Consider the following 21,833-nt stretch of genomic DNA (forward strand, 5'->3'; position numbering starts at 1 on the left):
CATAAATAGAAGTATATGTGCGTTTGAATTATATGTGTTGACATGTTATTATATATATGTATTATATGGTTGATGTGAATATATGCTATGTTATGCTGATATAAACCATATTAGATGATAATAAATTATATGAATATAAAAGATAAGATCTTTGAGATATATATAGAAATGAAATATAACTACGTGAATATATGTTATGAGATAACTTAAGTAATAATATGAGAATATGGTAAAAGTGAGTTTATGAGAAATGATATGAACTAAATAAGCAAAGGAAAAGGTTACATAAATAATAAGAAGATGAGTTGGGCAAGTACATAGTAGTATGATCAATTAAGTAATAATATGAACATATAGGATAAGATAGATGGGAAAGATTCATATGCTTAAATAAAATTATGATACATTAGTTGTATGATAAAAGCTATGGAGTGATATAAGAAGATTATAGGAGTTATATGGAATTGAATTAAGTAAATAGATTAATTTGTATATAAAATAAATAATAGAAGTAATATATATATATATATATATATATATATATATGTTTATAAGTATAATATGGGTTATGTAATGTAAGTGCATACTAAGAAATAAAGAATAAGATAGATGATACGGTATAAATTATATTATGAATTAGTGATGTAGGAATGCGATATAAATATGCAATAAATCTTATATGTTGTATGATAAATATGAACATATGAGAATAAGAGATAAAATAAGTGACTTGGTGATAGAAGTTATATGACCATGAATTATGTAAATATGAATCATTTAAGTGATATGTAACTATGAGTACTGGAGTATGTATCTATGTGATGTGATACATGAGGTTATATGAAATATTATATTATATGATTATATGAGTATATGAAAAAGAATATAGATTCATGTAAACATGCCTGATATGTATGACATGTTTATAGGAACATATGAGAAATGTTATATGCTATGAGATATATGAATACGAAATGATATGAGAATTTACATGAACTACGTGATTACATGTATATGTAAATGAAGCTACGAGTTTATATGAATATGTGATCTGTTTACATGAATATAGGAAAAAACAATGCCCATGATATGTGTCATGAGAGCTAGGGGTATAGTTGGCATGCCAAGAGTCGAGGGTCTACACGGTCCTTCAAGACGTATATGTATTCTTTGGAACATGTGTGAGGTATTTTGGGACACATACTTGATCATTGGCATATGTATATGATTCTTAAGGAATTTTCTACGTGGTCCTTAGGGACAATCTTATATGGCACTACGGTGCATTTCTACGCGGCACTATGGTGCAATTCTATGTGGCACTTCGGTGCATTTATACGAGCTGTGGTGACAGCATTAGTACACAACCTCTATAGACTCACATATCTATAGTTCTCACATGTGTACATGGGCTAATAAAGAAATAACAACAAACATATTACATGTGACTTGTATGTTTTTGTGCTATGAATGGTATTATATGATTTATATGATGATATGTGGACTGTATGATTAAATGAGTCAAATGTTGGTTAAAATAATAGGTATAAGAGGATATGTATTAAGTGATATAAACGATAATAATATAGATAATGAAATAAGGCTAAAGATGGAAATGATGAGTGATGAATATATGTGTGTGTATATGTTCTTACATGTAATGATATATTGCATATATGTTATAGGGATTTGTTACATGAATAAGGGTATGAGTGATATGAGTAATTGTTCATGCATGATTACAAAATATAGTTTATATTTTATGTTTATTTGCCTCACTAACTCATAGACTTAGCATGTGATTGTTTCACACGTAGGTTACAGAAGTGAGAAGAGTAAAAAGCAAAGTGGAGCAAGACAGGTCAGTTACTTCTTATTGAAGATCAGATCAGAAAAGATGTCTTGAATTAGATGTATTCTGTACATTGAAAATAGTTGGCATATAATTAATGTTTTGAATTGTATATACTCTGATCGGTTTTGTCAAAAACATTTAAGCTCTGAATAATTCTGGAAATATTTTGAATAAGTTGCATGTATAAAAGTTTTAAATTACTCACCATTTTATACAAGTAAATGTTTTGAAAAGTCAGTGTGACACCTCAGACTCGGATTCGGGTCGGGTACGGGTTGGGGTGTTACACAATCCTCCGGAGTGACTTTTTCGAATCGTAGCATACTGTCCAGGTGAACAAATCAATAACCTAACAAAATTAATTACACAATCAGAACATATTCAATAGGTTTTAACATTTTGTACTTTATACTTACACACCGCCAACCCATTCCGTAGGCTTCAATGTTGCAACGTCGGATACACTAGCGAATTGATTTCCCATTGAGATTACAGAATATCTGTATGGATAATTAGGATTAATATCTTTGTCATGAAATATTTAAATATCACTCACAAAGCAATATATTTCACTTACCCCGATTCTAACCCACTATTCCATAAATAATCACAAATTGCAGCTTCGAGGTCATCAATTCCGCTTGGAATATCCGCTTTTTCAACCTATAATTTTGCATACAAATTTTTGTCACAACAACATGATAAAGATCAAATTAAGTTTTCTTTTATTCAACTTAACTTCTGCTTCTTCTTCTAAGGTGCATGACATTTCGAATCCAAATCTGCATCTATAACACTCTTCGGTGTATAGATCACATCGACATCATTCCTCCTCATTTCCTCCATCTTTTCTTCTTCCTCCATCTTTTCTTCTTCCTCCATCTTTTCTTCTTTATATTTTTTCAGTTCATCGTATTTTTGCTTTACATAGCTCTTCATCTCTTTTATTTCACCCTTCAATTTTTCCCCTTCATCCAAGTATTCATCAACCACCCCCTTCACCCCCGTAAGTTCACTCCTCAATTCCACAACCTCCTTCACCACTCCATCAATTTTTTCACCCATCACCATCTTAAGTTCACCCCTCAACACCTCAACTTCTTTCACCACTTCACCCCTCAATACCTCAACTTCTTTCACCACTCCATCTATTTTTCCTTCCACTTCCCCTTATGCCTCTCAAGTGTCTCTTCGACTCTCTCAAGTTTCTCTTCGACTCTTGATTGTCTTTGCATGATATCAAATTGGATTTTTTTTATATCAGTCAATTCATACATTAAAATGTCGAATTTACTATGTTTTCCCTCACCGTCATCCCCCAATACAACCATCACTTTTTCCTTCTTCTCTGCCTTCACTGCCTCCTTGCCAATAACCTTCATAATTAAATTACAATATTAAGACATTGATTATTTTCTTAATATTATTTAATTACATTTATTACCCTTTCTTGCTTCCTCGGTCTATCTAACTTCAACTTCACCATCACTCTAACCATCTCTTCCTTCCCCCATGCACGGATGCGTGCCACTCTGGTTCTTTCATAAGCCGACACTGCCTCACAGCCCGACCAAAAATTGAACAGTGCAACCTGCATTTATAATAAAATTTATAATTTTATATAATAACTATACCATCATTTTATATAAAAAAACAAAAACGTTCTTCAACTCATTTACCTCTAAGATCGCTATGCACCCTTTGAGGTATCTATGGCTGCCCTTTTTAAATGTGATTATTGATTCAATCAATCTCGAATGGACATATTCAACCTAATTGAATTCACCCTTCAAGCCTTCATCGCAAATGAGCTTCATATAGTCCTTGTTCGTTGACGTATCACCCGTTGGACAAAGAAAGATCCCGACAAGGTACAATAGAACTCGAGCCTTCAGCTCATTCCCCCCGTAAGATCCACTTTTGATTTCCTCTTCAAGTTCAACATATGTCACATTCTGATTCAAACCATATTTGGAGGCAAGTGCTTTTCAGTTCTTACTCTTAGAGACTTCTACAACACTTTTACCTTCATTTCCTACCCCCAAGACGGCTGCAGCACATGGGATCCCTAGAGGAAATGAAAAATCACCATATTTAGCAATACATTGTTCGACATCAAATTGTGCCATCAAGGATCGAAACAATTCCCTCCGAATAGGTCAATCCCTTACTCCTACGAACGATCCAAACCCCATTTCTCCCAACACATTCAACTGACCCTTCTCCTTAAGGTGTTTAATTAATGAATTCACCCTTTTAATGTTGCACCTTGTTGACATTTCCTACATTTTTTAACAATATATAATGTTATAGTTCTTATATATTTTGTATTAACGTATTTACAAGTTTAATGAGTACATTCTTTTCATGTGCTTTCCTCCATTCTTTGTATTCTTCACTATCCATCTTTGACTGTGCGATGTAAGGTTCCTTATCAACATCACTCATCGAATTCCATTTCTCCAACACATCATTTCTCACCTAATATTAAGCATAAACGTTTCTTAATCAATACATTAACGCTAAATAATACTCAATGTCAATTTCAATTTACATACCGAACCGATGTTTATACAACCTATAATATCATTTTCTACCTATAATATTTAATAAAAGTATCAATATTTATATTTTACGTAGAATATCACTTTCTACTTGTAATCGGTCTCAAATACTTCTTTACTCAAAAACCCCAAACAACATATAAAAACCCTATTTTCGATTACTGTAATAATAAAAAAACTAGGGTTTCGACAACATACTTTTCGATTCGACTGCAACAACAAACAAACTTCGCTTTAGAAACGCCTTCTGAAATGCAACAACAATTACGCTTCGATTTCAAAAACTCGTCTGTTATATCTATTTTTCAAAGGATATTTAACTATGCCCTTTATATTTTCACCGAATATGTTATTTATATTTAATCGATACAACTACCAAAGTGTCGATACTTTTATGTCAGGTGTCGATACTTTCGATAGTATAATTACCTATTTCTTTGAAAGTATTGATAATTTATTACGCATACTTATTAAAGTATCGACACTTTCAATATATCCGGTAGCGCTTTACCGGTTTTGTCATTTCGAGACTGGTTTTGTCATATTTGTACCTGTTATATCTTTATGGATCGATACATTTTTATAAAGTATCGACACTTTATAAGCGCTAAAACTGCTTCTCTTTTAAATTCACAAAGTTTCGATACTTATATTAAAGTATCGACACTTTCAATATATTCGGTCGCTCTATACCGGTTTTGTCCTTTAGAGACCGATTTTGTCATATTTTTACTTGTTATATCGTTGTGGATCGATACATTGTTATAAAGTATCGATACTTTATAGGCGCTAAAACTGCTTCTCTTTTAAATTCACAATGTGTCGATACTTATATTAAAGTATCGACACTTTCAATATATTAAAGTATCGACACTTTCAATATATTCGGTCGCTCTATACCGGTTATGTCCTTTAGAGACCGGTTTTGTCATATTTTTACTTGTTATATTGTTGTGGATCGATACATTGTTATAAAGTATTAATACTTTATAGGCGCTAAAACTTCTTCTCTTTTAAATTCACAAAGTGTTGATACTCATATTAAAGTATCGACACTTTCAATATATCTGGTACCGCTTTACCGATTTTGTCTTTTCGAGACCGATTTTGTCATATTTTTACCTGTTATATTGATGTGGATCGATACATTTTTATAAAGTATCGAAATAAACCGACAAACTAAGTTTGTCGGTTGCCAATTTTTTTAATATTTCTTCATGATTTAGACCTACTACATTATTATTACTCAACATTTCCGGTAGCGCTAAACCGAATTTGTTAAATATATTTTAATATATCCTGTAACGTCGTATATTAGCCCGTCTTTCCTGAGACAATCCCGTTTCCACCCTAATTTTAGTCGCCAAAGCAAGTGAATCTCCGGATGACAATGGCGATGAGTTTTTTTTCCCCTCATCCTAATCTGAATGATACTATAATAATAAAATTAGATTCTGGATTTTAAAATATTTTTATTCATTTTAAATTAGATTAAACACTAATTATAAATTTAATCTTTTTTATTTTTATTTAGTTTTATTAAAATAAAAATAATCAAACAAAATATTAATTTATTCAATTTAAACATAAAATTTAGGTAATTTTAATCTAATATCATGCTTTAGTTTTATCATCCCTAAATGAATCCCGTGCCTTCAATTTTTTTAATATTGTAAAAACATAACGTTTTTAATACAAATGAATCTTATAAATATATTAATATTTAAATTTAATTTTTTAATTTTACCTGCCAGACTTATTATTTATCATTCGAGTCTATGATTTAGTGGAGACAAAAATGTAATTAAATCATTTTCTTCATTGGTTAATATAAAGCCTGAATTAAAATTAAACGTCTTATCTTGTCTTATTTTTTTATCTGATAAATATAAGTTTTCACAAATTCCTTACAAAACTCCAAAAAGAAAAACTTGATGTTTTAATGAATTGGGAACATAAACAAGTTCTTTATATCACACTAACAAAGTTAACTACAGCTAAAGAGGTTAGTCCGTTTCTTCTCTATAACCGTCTGATGCTGTATCATATGATTCTTCCAGTCCAAATTTGTGGCAACAACTCTGTGAATCCCTCTCTATGAAGGAGATCTTTCTGAGGGTTCCGGAATATGAAGTCCGAGAATCATGTGACAAAGCCACCATTACGATGCAGTTGGTGCATGGTTTCGGTTGATGTCGGACTTCAGTTTCTTTCTGTGCTTCCGTTTTTTCTGCTTTTCTTTGACCCTCAATTGATCCTTAACGCTTTTCTCCCATTCCTTTCGGCTTTTCGTGTAAAGCAGCATCGCAGCACGAGCATCGTCTACCTTCAAAATGAGAACATATATTAGCTAAGGGCTGTTGTAGCAACATAGATTTAGAGCAAACATATGGGAAGACAGTCCCATGTTTTCCCCTAAACACGTTCGATTAACCAACCAAGTCTAGCGAAACAAGTCGTAATTCCTGAACAACCCGAATATGTTTTAAAATAAGGCCATAATTCTATCAACAAGAGCTATGATTTATTTTATTCATGCTATCTCCATCTTCATGCATAGTAGCTCTATAAATACAAAATAAACCCTTTCTAATTAAGGTATCCACAATATGGATCTTTCAAGAGGGCACTATTCAGCCCCAAGTATTCTTCCGAAGTAAACTACCCTCTCTTGTGATGACCTACGAATAATACGACATAATAGATCCCTGCTTCATTGACATGCTTTGGTCTTCGATAATGAAATACTAAAATGAACAAAATTACCAATCACAAGCCTTTGACTTTCAGCATCTCAGATTTGGATCAGTATCGCCAACAACATTCTAGTAAACAAGTTTAGAGCATAGCAGATCAATTAACCGATTTTATGCATAGTTTCAATGAAATTATTTCATGTTTTCTCAAGGGTTTGGAGAAAAAGAATATAATGAACGTTTTACTTACAGGGCAATGTTCGCCATTCTGGATCTCAACACCTAGAACCTCTGCTGCAAGATGCCGAAGTGCTTTTCTGCGTCCTTCCCTGTTGCAACAACAAACCTTGTTATACAAAGGAACTATAGAAGCTGCTCGACAAACTCAATTGTAATGCAAGCATCCAGGCCATAATAGCTAAGGGATGAAGGATTAATACTTTAGAAAGGGTTGATACTCTGAGGTATCACGCAAGTCCTTCTTAGGATGGGTTAGCAGTAATGCCTGTTGAAAATAAGCCATCCAAATAAAAATCAGTCACTTTTCTACTTCCACAAAAACAAACCAAACAAAAAAACAGATAAGGATAACCTTAAGGTCATTGTGCAAGGCATGACCCACGAGAATACTTCCCTTGATTAACTCTGCCACTTTCTTCTGAACAACCCGAAAATCCTTTGCTGCAGAAAAAAAAGCATTATGTCCAAAAATTCCCTCCCCAACGCAATAAAAGCTTCCCGCACAACACTTAAGCAAATATTTTCAAAACTTATACTATTATTTTTTGATCATGTATTTTGATTCAGATCAAATTACCTCTTTTCATATGAAGTTTATGTTTTATAGGAAACTTTACTTGAAATGATAATGGATATAATAATGCAAAAGGAGAACAACCTCAAAAAGAATTGGAAAAATGGATATGCATAAAGTTGAGACAATGGCTTTTTAAATGCTCCAAGTTTCAGAGCATTGAGTTAACCAGGAAAACAAATTAAAGCCAACCTTTCTTCAAGTCTCGAGGCCGAATGCCACTAATATGTGTGCGGAAGTCAACGACACGTTCTACTGGCCGCACAAACTCATCATATAGGACATTTCTCCATTTATTTACCTGTCATGAACTGAAATACTAAGTAATCAATGACATTAAAAAGTATACCGCATCAAACTCAAAATCTAGATAAATGGCAATGTTTAAATTAACTCAAACTAGAATCTAATTTTCCTCTGCATAAATTACAACTGCATCTTATTTACAAACAAAAAACGACAAAGTTGGGAATTTAAGAATGTGCAAAAGTAACATATTACAAATGCAATTGCCCCTTAACATGAGAGCATTTACACAACGTTAGATATTATTGTTATTCTTAAAACTGTAGGAATAACAATTCCAAAATAAGAAGGCCAAAATAGAAGTTTATTTTATATATTTGTCTATCACTCTATCTCATGTAGAATTCCGACCATGGGTAATGTAAGATCATAAAACGTGACCAGTAAGATTCAAAGATCCAAGGAGAACAAAATTACCAGCGTAACTCGTCCAAGAGCACTCTTGTTCCCCTGACCAACACCAACCATTTCACAATCCATAGCTAGCACATCTGTCACACTGTCATAATATTGATGAGTCATTCAAAGAGGTACATATGTGTGGAGACAGATACACAGATAAAAGACCCCATCACAACAACTCAAATGAAGGAAGAATGGAATTTCTAGCAGTGTTCTATTGTACATCAAAATCACATTTTCACACCATAGATTGGCATTTCTATCCCAGGCGTTAAAGTTAGTGCAACATCTCTATTCCTTAATATAAACTAAAATATAAGAACCAAAACGACATTCTTCTACCTCCTTGCTTGATACCTTAGAGAATAGACCATAAGAGAGGGGATAACATCAAACTCTAAATACTCAATATTTGACCGTTAAACAACAGATATGTGGCCAAAAAGAAATCATGCATATTGGCCAACAAAAGTTTAAAAAATGTTTGCATGTTGTGTCGATAACCTGAACCACTCGACATCACTGGGAAATTCATGTTAGGGTTGATCCATATTTACAATTGTTTAACTAAACATTACACTTAACCAATCCCATTGCTTTATTTTCCATTCAAATCATCTCCATAATCATGTTAAACAGAAAAATTCATGGTAAATTGGTACAATTACAGATGCTATAAAACAATAAAGTACGATAAACAATATGAAACTTCACAATGGTTTGATGATTTTTGAAGCATCGGAAAACAAGTAAAGCACCTGGAATCATCATTTGTTGGGATTAAAGGATTAGGCTTAGCATCATCAGGGTCTGAATTTGGTCTCTCCTTACGTTTTCCTATAAACAAAACAATCCCACGCAATGTATACAAAACAAAAACTGGCACGAAAAGAACCAATAATTAATATAATTTTCTCAACTTGAACTAAAAAAAAACCTACATTTTATTTCTTTTTCTCCAAACCAGTGCAAAATAAACAAAAATTGCAAGTAATTTACCTAATATAGAGTTTGGGGTTTCAGATTGTAGGTTATTGGAATGCCTTGAAGGCTTAGCAGAGGATTTCAGCTTCTGCAAGTGAATCAAAGGCAAAGGATTTTGTACAAACTTTTCAAAAAAATAAAAAGGAAAATATTAGGAAAAAAGTACTTGTTGGAGTTGAACCCAGTTTGGGTTAAGCTGAAAGTGCTTTGGGTTTTTCTTCGCTTCACTGCTCATTTTCTTCTTCTGCAGCTGCTGCTGCTCTAGGCGTTAGTCAACTTCAGGGACGTGAAGGAACTGAAGTAACCTAACTACGCTTTCGTATATAAAATTCGACGTCGTTTTAGAACTTCATGCCCCGGGTTTAAGACATAAAAAAGAAGGGTTAATGCCTTTTTATTTATTTATTTATTTAAATTTGAGCTCATAACAAATTTTAGGGGGAAAACATTTAAGGGAATTTTTATAACAAATAATGACAATAATAGTTAAAATTTTCCATGAATCTATTTTTCTATATCTTATTTCGATGAAATCATGTTGGAATTAATTCCAAAACTTATATTATTATTTAACTAATATTTAAATAATTAATAAATATACATTTTATGATATCTTTAATTAACATTAATTCCATCTAAATCTACCTATTTTTTAAAAAAATACAATATACCATATATTATCAAATGATTAAAATTTATACATTAAAAATACAATATAAGTTAAATATATTGAATTAGTATTATAAATTAATTAATATTTTATTAAATAATAATTTGTGTTTAAAATTTTGTAATTTTTTTATAATTTTCTAATCAAGTATCCTCAAACAAAATGTGTATACAAGTTTAAAAGTAAAGGCATCAGAATTTATAAAAATAAATTATAAAATGATTTAAATGTAATTATAGGGTTGGGCACGGGGCACGAATCAGATGGGTTCCGACTCGATCGGGTCGGGTTTTTAAAAAAAATTCAAGTTCGGGTCAGGTCGAGTCGGATTTTTTAAGTGTGATGTTCGGGTAGGGTGGGGTCGCGTTTAGGGTAAAAAAAATATCTGATTCGACCCGACCCGAAAAAATATATAATTTTATCTTATATATTTAGGAATAATTACAATAATACCTCTCTATATATACTTTTTTTCAATTAAGTCATTATTTTTATTGAATAAAAATAATATTTTTTTTATTATTTCGGGTCGGATCGGAGCGGGTTTCTAAGTTATATGTCGGGTCGAGTGAAATTTTATTTTGATCGAGTTGGGTCTCAGGTGGAGGATCCTTTATTCTCGAATCAGATCGAATAAATAAAAACCCGACCCATGCCCATCTCTACATCCCTATGTAATTATACTATAAAATAATATTCATTCAAAATTTGCCGTATAAATAAAAAAAATCCCTTGCGGACACTCTCCTTCAGGTCCTCCTTCCTTCTTTTCTGTTTGCAATCAGAAACACGGGAAAAAGATAAAAAAATGGGCAGAGGAAAATTCAAGGGCAAACCCACCGGCCACCGCCATTTCTCAACTCCGGAAGAACTCCGTATTAACATTCTCTCTATTTTCAATTTCTACGTATTTATCTTGTTTTTTTTCTATTGGCATGCATGTAATTCTACGTATTTGTATGCACTTTCCTAGTATCAGATCTATATCAATCTTTCAACTGCCGCATCAGTAGCTCAAGCGTATTGTTTTTTTTAATACAATCCGTTTTCTGTGTGAAATTTAGATGCTACATAGAGAAAATAGAGAGCTGTGTTTAGAGGCAAAAATACTAAATATGTTCTAAATTGTTGTATTTTTTTGTGTTTTATAAGTTTTATTATTGATCTTTCTGTGTTTTTCTTTTAATGTTTTAATGGTAGGTGCTGGTAGCTCAGCTAGGCCCCGTACTTTTAGGAAGGTGAGATTTTTATGCTAGTTTTTAACATAATCTATTCGCTCATGGTAGTAAAAGTTGAGGAATTACTTATATGGTGGAATTAGCTTTTGATCATTAATAGTTTATGGTAACTTATTCGTTGTTATCATGTATTTCTTGCTATATATTGCTTGAAAAGAGATTTTTTTAATCTTGATATCGATTCTTGTGAAGAAGGTAATACTTCTTGCATTACTTTTGACAACCCAAAGTTGACGCTTTCTTTGAATTTGGCAAGTTATGTGCCTTTTATGTTCACATGTAGGATGAATGACAACTTGAATGCAGTAAATTTCATGGATTTTGGTTGTTTGGGTTGTTTTAAATCAAGTTCTTGCATCATCGTTTATATTTTACTGTAAGAGAGAGTCTGGAATTGGACTCTATATGTTAAGACATTTGTTTTTTACATTGTGTATTGGTTAGAGATTTTGAATTTGGCATATAGAAAAGAGTGCATAATGTTTGGTTGCGATAGATTATCAGTTAAGTTTGACGATGTCCCCCCCACTTTATTTTCTAATCTTTAAAATCAGTTCTCTCGAGTGTTCAAATGGAAACATTATTTTATTTAGTAAATATCTGCTTTGCTATGGTTCTCTCTCTCTTCCCTTATGAATGTGATTGCTTTCTTTTTTTTTATTTTTGTATTTTAATTCACTTGTTAAATAGGATGGCATATTTCATTCTAGGAAGAAGCTGAAGTGGAGGAAGTAGAACAAGAAGAGTCTGAAGAGGAAATAGAAGAAGAGCCTGAGGTAATTATTTTGTGCGCTTCTTTCATCTAATGATAATGATATTAGTTCCATATGCATTAAGTACCTTTTATTCTTCATATTATTGGTGTTATTATTGGCAGAAACGGAAAGGGACCCAAGGGCTTATTCAGATTGAGAATCCAAATTTAGCTAAACCAAAGAATGTCAAAGCTAAAGATATTGATGTAAGTTGTATATGAATACTCCTCTGTTGCATTAAGTCTATATTACTCTTATAAACTGATGCGTGGCTAGTAACTGAATTGAGTATTGACTATTGAGACTTTATCTTCCAGATGGGAAAAGCGACTGAACTATCAAGGCGTGAAAGGTTTGTAATTCTCTTTGTTCCTCAAGTCTGACTGATCAATGCTTTATCATTTGCATCTCGGCCATTTTTGTTACTTAATAATTTTACCGGTTTTAACCAAACAGCATTTTCTTAAGTGTTAGCTTATCTGTTATGCCTTGAAAAATATAGATTTTCTCATGTTTTATTTATAGTTTAACATTTCTATATGATGGTCCAGTTTTAATTTGATGAAGCATTGTAACTCTTTCATCTTTGTTCAATCTAGGATTAATACAAAGAGTGCTTTGTTTAGTTGAGTTTTTCTGGTAACATTGAGGGTGAAAAGGTAATAAGCTTAGGGCATTGAATATTTGAATTTGGTTCTTTCTTGGCAAGAGAAAGAACTTCTACTACTAACGAAATTCCATTGTGGATATGCTTCATGCCTAAATCCTTCTCGGTAACCCTACCAACTGTGAGGATAGATATTTGTTGCTCAACGTTAAAATTATGTACCATGCACCTTTAACTACAGACTATAGTTTCTATATAAACTTATTGAATTATAACATTTTTTATAAGAATAGGAGGCCTCGTTAAAAACCCCTTCTTAGCTGTCCGTTCTTCAAAAGGAGAACAAACAATCAGCGGAAGGACGAAAAGAGTGTCTCAATTTTATTCAAATAAAGGTTTAAATACCCAGCATTACAACCAGAAACATTGCAATTACCCCATTACAAAAACAAAACCCCACTCTCAAATATCTCTATCCTCACATCACCCAATCCCTTTCTTAGCCAGTTCATCGGCTTCCCAATTAGCACTTTTTATAATCAGCCTACATATCACATCTTTAGCTAAAACCAAGTATCTAATTTCCCTAACAATACATTCATAACGTGGAGGACAAGAATTTTTAATCCAATCTAAAGCTACCGAGCAAAATCACATACCAAAATAGGACGACCTAGCGAAACCCAATCTGAATCCAAGAATAGTTTCAACCCCGCTTTGATCGCCTTCAATTCAGCTAGAATAGGAGGACATGGACCCATAGAATCAGAAAAAAAAGAGGCGTACAGCTGTTCGAATCCCTTAACAGACCACCAATGCCCCCTTCCTCCAATCACTTACTACTGCCCCATCTACATTAACCTTAAAAAAGCCTTCGGGAGGGGGAGTCCAACAAGCTATTTTCGCTTTTAATTTCCGAGGGAAAGTCAACGAGTCTGCCAAACAAGGATCACCAGACAGGGAATCCAATGAAACAGCCGAATCCGGATGCTTAGCTAAAAACCAAGCCGCCAATCTGAATCTTGTTAAGAAAGACAAATGGAGACTATCAAAGGAGCCATTCTCAAATACAATATTGTTTCTAACTTTTCACACAGACCACAAAACAGCTCCTGGAATAAATTTCCAGATTATGAAATTTGGGACACATTCCATAAACGGAGGAAAAGGCTCCACAACTCCGAAACAGCTTTGCATTTGATAAACAAATGATTCGCAGATTCTGGGGACAGCTTACACAGAGGGCATACATTGTCCGACTCATCCAACACCCATCTTTTCGCCAGCTCAGCTCTGACTGCAACCCTTGGAGGAGCTAATCCTTTCCAAACATATCTATCCCGGCTCTTTTCATTGTTTCCTTTGTAAGTCATTAACTTCATACAAGACTTTACCGTGTAAACGCCTTCTCCACTCCCATTCCACATCACTAGGTCATCCTCGGAAACAGCAAGATTAATCATACTTAAATCTGACATCAATTCGATCCAAATATCCAATTCCCAATCGGCAAGGTTCCATCTCAATTTAATATCCTAGACACCCAACCTGATGAGCAAACAGATCCGAACTCTGCCACCTTGCCCTCTTTATTAGTGGACAGTGCATAAAGCCTCGGATATTTGGTCCTCAATGGAACATCGAAAAGCCATTTATCATGCCAAAAGGAGATCGTATCCCCCCTTCCAACTTTATGCTGAAAATGAGACCGAAGGCAGTCCACAAAAGTGTCCTCCTTGGTAATATTGTTAACCATTCCCCTCAACATCTAAGAGGCTTGGGGATGATTGACCTTAGAAATTGTCAATTCCTTATTATCTAAATTATACGTGCAACACAATACCCTCTTCAACCATGAATCCCTCTCAAACCCAAACTTCCAGACCCATTTCCCAAGTAAAGCCCTGTTCATGAGGTTTTTGTCTGGAACTCCCAACCCACCTTCCTCTCTTGGCGAACAAACAGAATCCCAATTAATCCAATAAATTCGTTTGGATTCTTCCCCGCCACCCAAAGAAACCTTTCTAAAAATGAATTAATTTTCTGTACACAGTCAATGGCATCGAGAAAATTGATAAAAAGTACATAGGAAATGCAGATAACACAGACTTTACCAACACCAGTCTGCCTGCAGCTGATAATGAGGGTGCTTTCTAGCCCGCGGACGACAGGATCCCATAAGGCAACTGAATTTCTCTTCGCACCTAGGGGTAAACCCAAATACTCCGATGGAAAAGAACACACCTTGCAACCAATAGAGGGCCTTCATTCTTCATGTACTGACTCAGCCACATTAATCCCCATTAATTTGCTCTTACTACCATTTAGTTGCATCCCCATCATAAGCTAAAATGCGAAGGACTCTTCTGAGTTTTTTATTTGAGTAGTCGATGCGCTGCAAAAAATAATTAAATCGTTAGCGAACTGTAAATGAGACAACATAAAAGAATTCTCCACCCCGCCAATCCAAAAGCCATTAAACAATCCTAAGTTGACAGCCTTTGTCAGCAGTAAATTAAGTAATTCCCCAACCATATTGAATAAAAGGGGGGCAACGCACAACCCTGTCTTAAACCTTTAGCTAAACGAAACTCTACCGTCGGAGCACCATTGATTTAAACAGAAATCGAGGCTGTTGAGACACAGATTAATTCATGATCTCCACCGGTCTCCAAAGCCCATCTCATCCATAATTCTTAATAGAATTGGCCATTCAACAGAGTCATAGGCTCTTCTAAAATCAACTTTGAAACTACCCTTGAAGCCCCCTTTTTTCTCCAATAATCAATCCCTTCATTGGCTATAAAAATACAATCCAGAATCTGTCTACCTGGGGTAAAGATGAATTGAGAAGGGCCAATTATGGAGTCCATACAATCCCTCAATCTTCTAACAAGGACCTTTGAAAGAATTTTATATAAACCCCCAACTAAACTTATTGGTCGATAGTCTTCCAAGCATTCCGGACATGCTTTCTTTGGAACAAGAGTTATGAAGGTGTGATTAATACCATGCTCCCACATTTTCCCTTCATAAAAATCCATGAAGAAATTCATAATTGGAGCTTTCAAATTAGACCATAATTTTTCAAAGAATCCCATATTCAACCCATCTGCCCCCTGCGCTTTATTACTGTCGGATGTATTTATAGCTTCCCATACTTCCTCTTCAGAAAATTCCCTTTCCATGAGATCTTTCTGCACATCCATGAGATCTTTCTGCACATCGGACAGCCTGGAGAAGTTCACATTCACATCCTCAACAGCTAGAGAAGATATCGAGTTAAAAGCTTCTTTGAAAAAGTCTCAAACGCTGCTCTTAATTTTGGCCAGTTTGGTGACGCTTTCCCTATTAATCTTCAAACTTCTAATGGTATTAGCCCTTTTCCTACCCAACGCATACAAATGAAAATATTTAGAATTCCTATCCCCATATTTGATCCATTTCACCCTCGAGTTTTGGTGCCAAATGCTCTCCTCGATTCTATATAGGTTCCAAAGGTCTTCCCTGCACTTAATCAGATCATCCCATCTGCTTTGAGCACTCACCTCCTGAAGCTGAGAGTTTTCCAAATCATTAATTTTTCTCTCACTCACTGATGGCCACTTTCAGATCTGAAAGCTTATTGCCCGGCCACTTTTTTATTTATTTTTAGTATCTCTGAGGATGCTTAAGATGTTCCTCCCTTTATACTTATCAGTCAAATGAGAAATAGACGAATCCACCATTTCCACAAAACCATTCTCCTCCGGTAAGTAATTAAAAAATCTAAAGGGTTTGGACCCCAGTTAATCCATTCATTCTCCAATACAATGGCATTGTGATCCAATAAATACCTCGGCAGAAGTGCTTGCATAATATCTGAAAAAGCCCCCAAATAAGAAACACTTGCCATGAAACGGTCAAGCCTAACAAAGGTAGGCTCCTCTCTGTTATTACACCATGTGGATCTCCTCCCAATAAGCGGTAGATCCACTAATTCGGCTTGATGAATGAAATCCGTAAGCAATTCCATGCTCTGCGAGTTCTGATAAGCCCCAATTTTCTCCTTTAGAGACAAATATACATTGAAGTCACCTCGCACACGAGAATATCCAGCCCCTCACAAAAAGACAGTAGATCTTCAAAAAAGATCTCTTGTCGGAATCAACTGCTGGTCGCCTGGTCCATAAACGTTTATAAGAGCGCACCCAAACTGATTTTCTTTAATTTTCCCCACTAACGCTGTAAACCTGTTGTTTACTACTCTGTTAGATACTTCGAAATAGCTTTCATTCCAGAGACTTAATAGCCCTCCTGTTGCTCCAATCGCCGGTGCAATGCAAAAACCTTGTAACAAATTCCCAGATAACTTTCTTAGCATTGAGAGGTTAATGCTTGGCAGCTTAGTTTCTTGAAGGAACAAAACAGCAGGCTTCTTTCTTGACACCAAACTCCTCACAGCTCTCAATTTTTCCTTCCTCCCTTCCTCCCTAAACCCCTAATATTCCACGATTATACTGAGAAATTCATCATTAAAACAAGAAATTAAAACCTTCGAGAAACGAGAGATTAATGAACTCCCTCCCTCTTCATTTCTCCAAACTAATGACCTTTTCCAGAAAGGTCTTTTTTCCTCCTTAGAAAGAAACTCCCAACAACTTACATACTTCCCAAGTGGCCAACGGTTCTTCAAGATACTCCGAGAAGTAAGAAGATTTGGTTGTAGAAGAACTTACTCCCTGACCCAGTCCTTTGATTTTCACTAGAACACCCACTCACGATGTGTGAATCCCCATTCACATGAGCATTCTCCATGCAATCGTGTTCTGTTTCCCCCACTCGATGCCAAGTGTCTCTGATCATCCACGTTTCCCTCCCCCTGGCTGCCATCTAAATGGACAACACCACCTGCTCTTCCACGGGATATTAGTTTGGCCCACATTCCTAATTTCTCCCATCACAATCTCATTAAAAGAAGGCCCGATCTGTCTTTCATTTAAGATAACATCCACACCACCTACCTCCTTATTAACCTGGGCCTTCTTTTCACCATATTGGGCCACAAGTTCCAAAGAGCCCAAATGAGAGTTATTAACTAACCCAGTTTCCTTCCCCGCCAGAACAGATTCCCCTCTCAACCCCAATCGATTTTTATTCCTTCTCTCTCGCGACCTCGGTCTACAGTACTCTCTCTTAAAAAACCTGCTTTCTGCCCTTCCAACCGGATCACTCCTTGTAGATAGTCGATAAGAATAAGGGGACGGCGATCTCCTCCAAAGAAGGTCCCTTGAAAGTGTAATCTGGTTACCATCATTCACCCCAAACTCTATCTTAGACGATAAACTGACTGGCTTCGTAATGTCTCCATCGCCCCTCTTGGTGCCATTCTTCTTAATGTCAACCTTCTCTGTTTCTTTCATTACCTGCTCCACAGGAGAATTGCTCGCTGATCCCTTTCTTTCCCCAAAACAGAGTTGGGCTATATTAATTACAGGCCCCGCAGGTTGAATTCTCTTAATAGGGGTTAAGGGCTCATTAAAATCATCTGATTGGGCCAACCCATCAGAAAATTGACTTCCAAAGACTCTCAACCTTAACCCAGCATACTCCCATTACTCTCCTTGTACCGAGGAATTCTGTCTCCATGTCATTAAAGGCATTCTTCTCTTTTACCTGCGACAATGATTGCTTTCTCATATCACCTTTTGAACTGCCATCTGTCCTCTTTTCTTCGAATAATTCTGGACAGTTTTAATATATAGTTAAAAAAATATTTTATTAGAAATATTAATTTTTTTTAATATTTTTGATAAAACGTTATCTTAAATATTATTTTTTTATTAAAAATATTAATTTCACTAATTACTTTTTAATAAAAAAATAATATTTTAAATAACATTTTACCATAAATATTTAAAAAAATTAATATTTCCGGTAATACATCACTGCCGACCTGAAACATCCCCTTTCCTCAAGCCACGATGAGACCCTATTCAATGATTCTTCCAAACACTGTTCAGTATCCCCTTTGAACCACGTCAACCGACCACTGTCTTGGTCCTCCGGTGACACTCCCTCCTTCCATTCGTCTCTAGTACTAATTAAATCCAGATTGACCTCTGGTTTAACAGTAGCTGATCCAATCTTCTCACCAATCTTGAACGCCCTCCCATCTGCAAGGACAGTGACCATATTGGGAACATCAATGGGACTAACCACTCTCAATGTCATCTTTGCAAACGACAGATCCTTTCTCCACAGAGTCTCATCGTGAATTCCTACCAGTAAACCCCAACGACTCACCAAGGTAGAGAAGAAGGAATCATGCCAACAATTTAACGGGACACCACTTAGTTCAACGGAACACAAAGCCATCGAAACTCCAATCTCCATCACCAACCGATCTATCTGGTCGAACCAATCATATATTGCTTCTTTCTTGTTCAGCCACGCCTCCATCAAGCTTTCCTCCGAGGAAAACATTACTATGCAAGAGTTCCACGCATAACCCTACCTGACTAATCTGACTTCTATTCCATCACTAGTCAGAGCTCTCTGAACAACATCTATCTCAAAATCTGCTTTTATTATTCCAGTTAGAGAAGAGCCTATGATGTACTTAATCGGAGACCATAACCTCAGCTTTTTAACTAAATAATCAACGCTAGTCTAGGCTTTCCTTAGAATTCCTCGTTACCTTTTTGTTGTGGATGCCTATCTCATTATGTTTAACTCAAATTTTAACATCCTTTGAGACAGAATAGTTATAGACTACGGTACTAATTGGAAATGGGCAGGGTATGATAAAATGCTTTACCTTGCCATTTTGGCATGTAATAAGCTACAAGCCTTTTTATTAATTTCATCGAAAATGTTGTCCTTGTGCTTCAAATTATTGTGGTCTTGCTCATGAATCTCCATCTTTTGAAGCCATATCTTCTACTTATCATAAAAATATTTGTTAGCAAGGGAGTGATATACTAAAAAATGTAATTCTATATTTGAACTGTTTATTTCCTTTAGACCAGCTAAGCTTGTGTGCTTATCTATTTTTACTGCAGAGAGGAGATAGAAAAGCAAAAGGCACATGAACGATATATGAAGCTGCAGGAACAAGGGAAAACTGAGCAATCAAGAAAAGATTTAGGTAACTAGTGGACAACTACATTATTCCCAGTACTTATCTCCCTTAATCAAATTTATACTGTACTGAAAACTAAATTGAGCGTTTATTAAGTTTCCAAGGACTTCTGATAGCCCTGTCAAATATCATTATAATTCAATAGAACATGGCTTTTTCTAACCTCTCCATGGGACTTTTTGGTTGTCTGGGAATAATTGAAGATATATTGGTAAGGTTGAAATTATGTTCATTGACATGGTGCTAAAGAAGGGAGATGAAAATAATGATATTAACTCATCTCCTTTTTGAGTCATTATAGGGAGTGATAATGTATGACGAGTGTAAAATAATCCTCCATATAAGTGATGCAAATGATGATGTGATTTTTGTAAACACTGGTTGAAGATCATTGTCCATGGACCTAAATAGTTACAAAGGAGCATTCAGGAGTTGACGAAAGACTGCTATTTAATTGCGGATGAGAGTATTTATGTGAAATGTGAGGTGTGCGTGTTTCTATGAGGTTCTACACATATAGGATCTTCCCCGTTCTTTTCTGTTTGAACTGGTTTCTCTGCCATAAGTGTTTTATTCTGATGTAGAATATTATATTCTTTAATGATGATGGAAAATTGCACCAAATCAAAAAATTGAAGATCGAAAGTACCTTGTCAGTTAGGTGTCAGAACTGCTTTTATTTTCTTGCCACAAGTCTTTTGTGGAATGGAGGTATTGAGAAGAATGCTGGTTTTTATGTATGATGCAACGGAATTGGTTTCTTCTATTCCATGAGTTTGTTAGGTTAATCTTGATACAGCTTATCTGGTTTCTTCTATTCTGTATGAGTTCGTTGGAATAATCTCAAGGGCACATCTTATGCATTCTCTAATGATTGCACCCTATCATGTTTCACCATTGGCTGTTTACATTATTTTATTCGATTGTTTTATTGAATTTGAATTAATTACTATTGCAGAGCGCTTAGCCATGATTAGGCAACAGAGAGCAGAGGCTGCTAAGAAGAGAGAAGAAGAGAAGGCTGGTATGGTTTTATATTATATTGCATGGCTTTTGCACCTCTATTTCAAGTTTCTTTACTGGTTAGTTAAGTATTGGTGCCAAACACCCATGTCCTATACATATTTACAATTTCTATTGAAGCTGATTTTAATTCTATTTGTTCTTGCAGCAAAAGAACAGAAGAAAGTTGAAGCCCGCAAATAAATAGGTTTAGGAATCATAATGTTTATGATCGGTTTACCATCAGATCTCTTGTCTGTTTTATACTAAATTTTTTATCCCATTAAAAGTAAAATACAAACTTATAGACACTATAAATTTCCTAAACTTAATTTCAACTTCTTATCTGCGTTTGGATCTTCTCAAACAACGTGCTGGTTGTTCATGATTCTTAGTGAGGATGCTATGTTACGCTGAGCTTAGAACACATGCCGGCTGATTCAAACAATCAAATACCTTTCTATCCAGTTTTAGCAAGTCCTTTATTTGTGTTTCTTTCCTTAGATGTCGGTCGGTGGCATAGTCACCTCACCGATTGGCTGAGTAGGGATTTGCTATTCTATCATGGCTCGTGGGCTGGAGTAGTTCTTGTTCATCCCATTGTTCAAAATTCCAACATTGATATTACTAGTGGCTAGGGTTTGGAGTTGGTAGTTTGGGGATTCAAATAAGGTTATATGACTGATGGTAAATTTTGGATCTAGGGTTTCTGACTGAGTTAGGTTTAATCTTGTTTAGGCAAAAGTTTCTGAATGGAATGAAAAAAGAAACTTGGTTGACAAGCATGCCGAATTCAAGTACAGGTAAAGCTTACGTG

The 21,833-nt window shown here is 34.9% G+C and overlaps 2 protein-coding genes across 3 annotated transcripts; one reads left to right on the plus strand and one right to left on the minus strand.

The window, feature by feature from the left end:
- Positions 1-6,301: 6,301 nt before the first annotated feature.
- LOC120121482 (RNA exonuclease 4-like) lies at positions 6,302-9,955 on the minus strand. 2 transcript variants are annotated; one of them, XM_039140833.1, is made up of 9 exons: positions 9,788-9,955; positions 9,637-9,709; positions 9,396-9,474; positions 8,653-8,734; positions 8,122-8,230; positions 7,708-7,796; positions 7,556-7,620; positions 7,366-7,444; positions 6,302-6,741 (listed from the first exon to the last, which is right to left on the minus strand). In XM_039140833.1, the coding sequence occupies exons 1-9, from the start codon at positions 9,854-9,856 to the stop codon at positions 6,667-6,669; spliced, it is 720 nt and encodes a 239-aa protein (XP_038996764.1). In that variant the 5' UTR covers positions 9,857-9,955; the 3' UTR covers positions 6,302-6,666. The 2 variants fall into 2 exon arrangements, with proteins under 2 accessions (XP_038996764.1, XP_038996763.1); XM_039140832.1 differs by having other exon boundaries at positions 6,302-6,745.
- Positions 9,956-11,011: 1,056 nt separating this feature from the next.
- LOC120121468 (28 kDa heat- and acid-stable phosphoprotein-like) lies at positions 11,012-21,226 on the plus strand. The gene is made up of 8 exons (XM_039140819.1): positions 11,012-11,166; positions 11,492-11,529; positions 12,240-12,305; positions 12,407-12,490; positions 12,602-12,636; positions 19,935-20,020; positions 20,973-21,038; positions 21,186-21,226. The coding sequence occupies exons 1-8, from the start codon at positions 11,100-11,102 to the stop codon at positions 21,218-21,220; spliced, it is 477 nt and encodes a 158-aa protein (XP_038996750.1). The 5' UTR covers positions 11,012-11,099; the 3' UTR covers positions 21,221-21,226.
- Positions 21,227-21,833: the final 607 nt, after the last annotated feature.

The sequence above is a fragment of the Hibiscus syriacus genome, unplaced genomic scaffold, assembly GCF_006381635.1.
Source record: "Hibiscus syriacus cultivar Baekdansim isolate YM2019G1 unplaced genomic scaffold, ASM638163v2 tig00110372_pilon, whole genome shotgun sequence".
NCBI lineage: Eukaryota > Viridiplantae > Streptophyta > Magnoliopsida > Malvales > Malvaceae > Hibiscus > Hibiscus syriacus.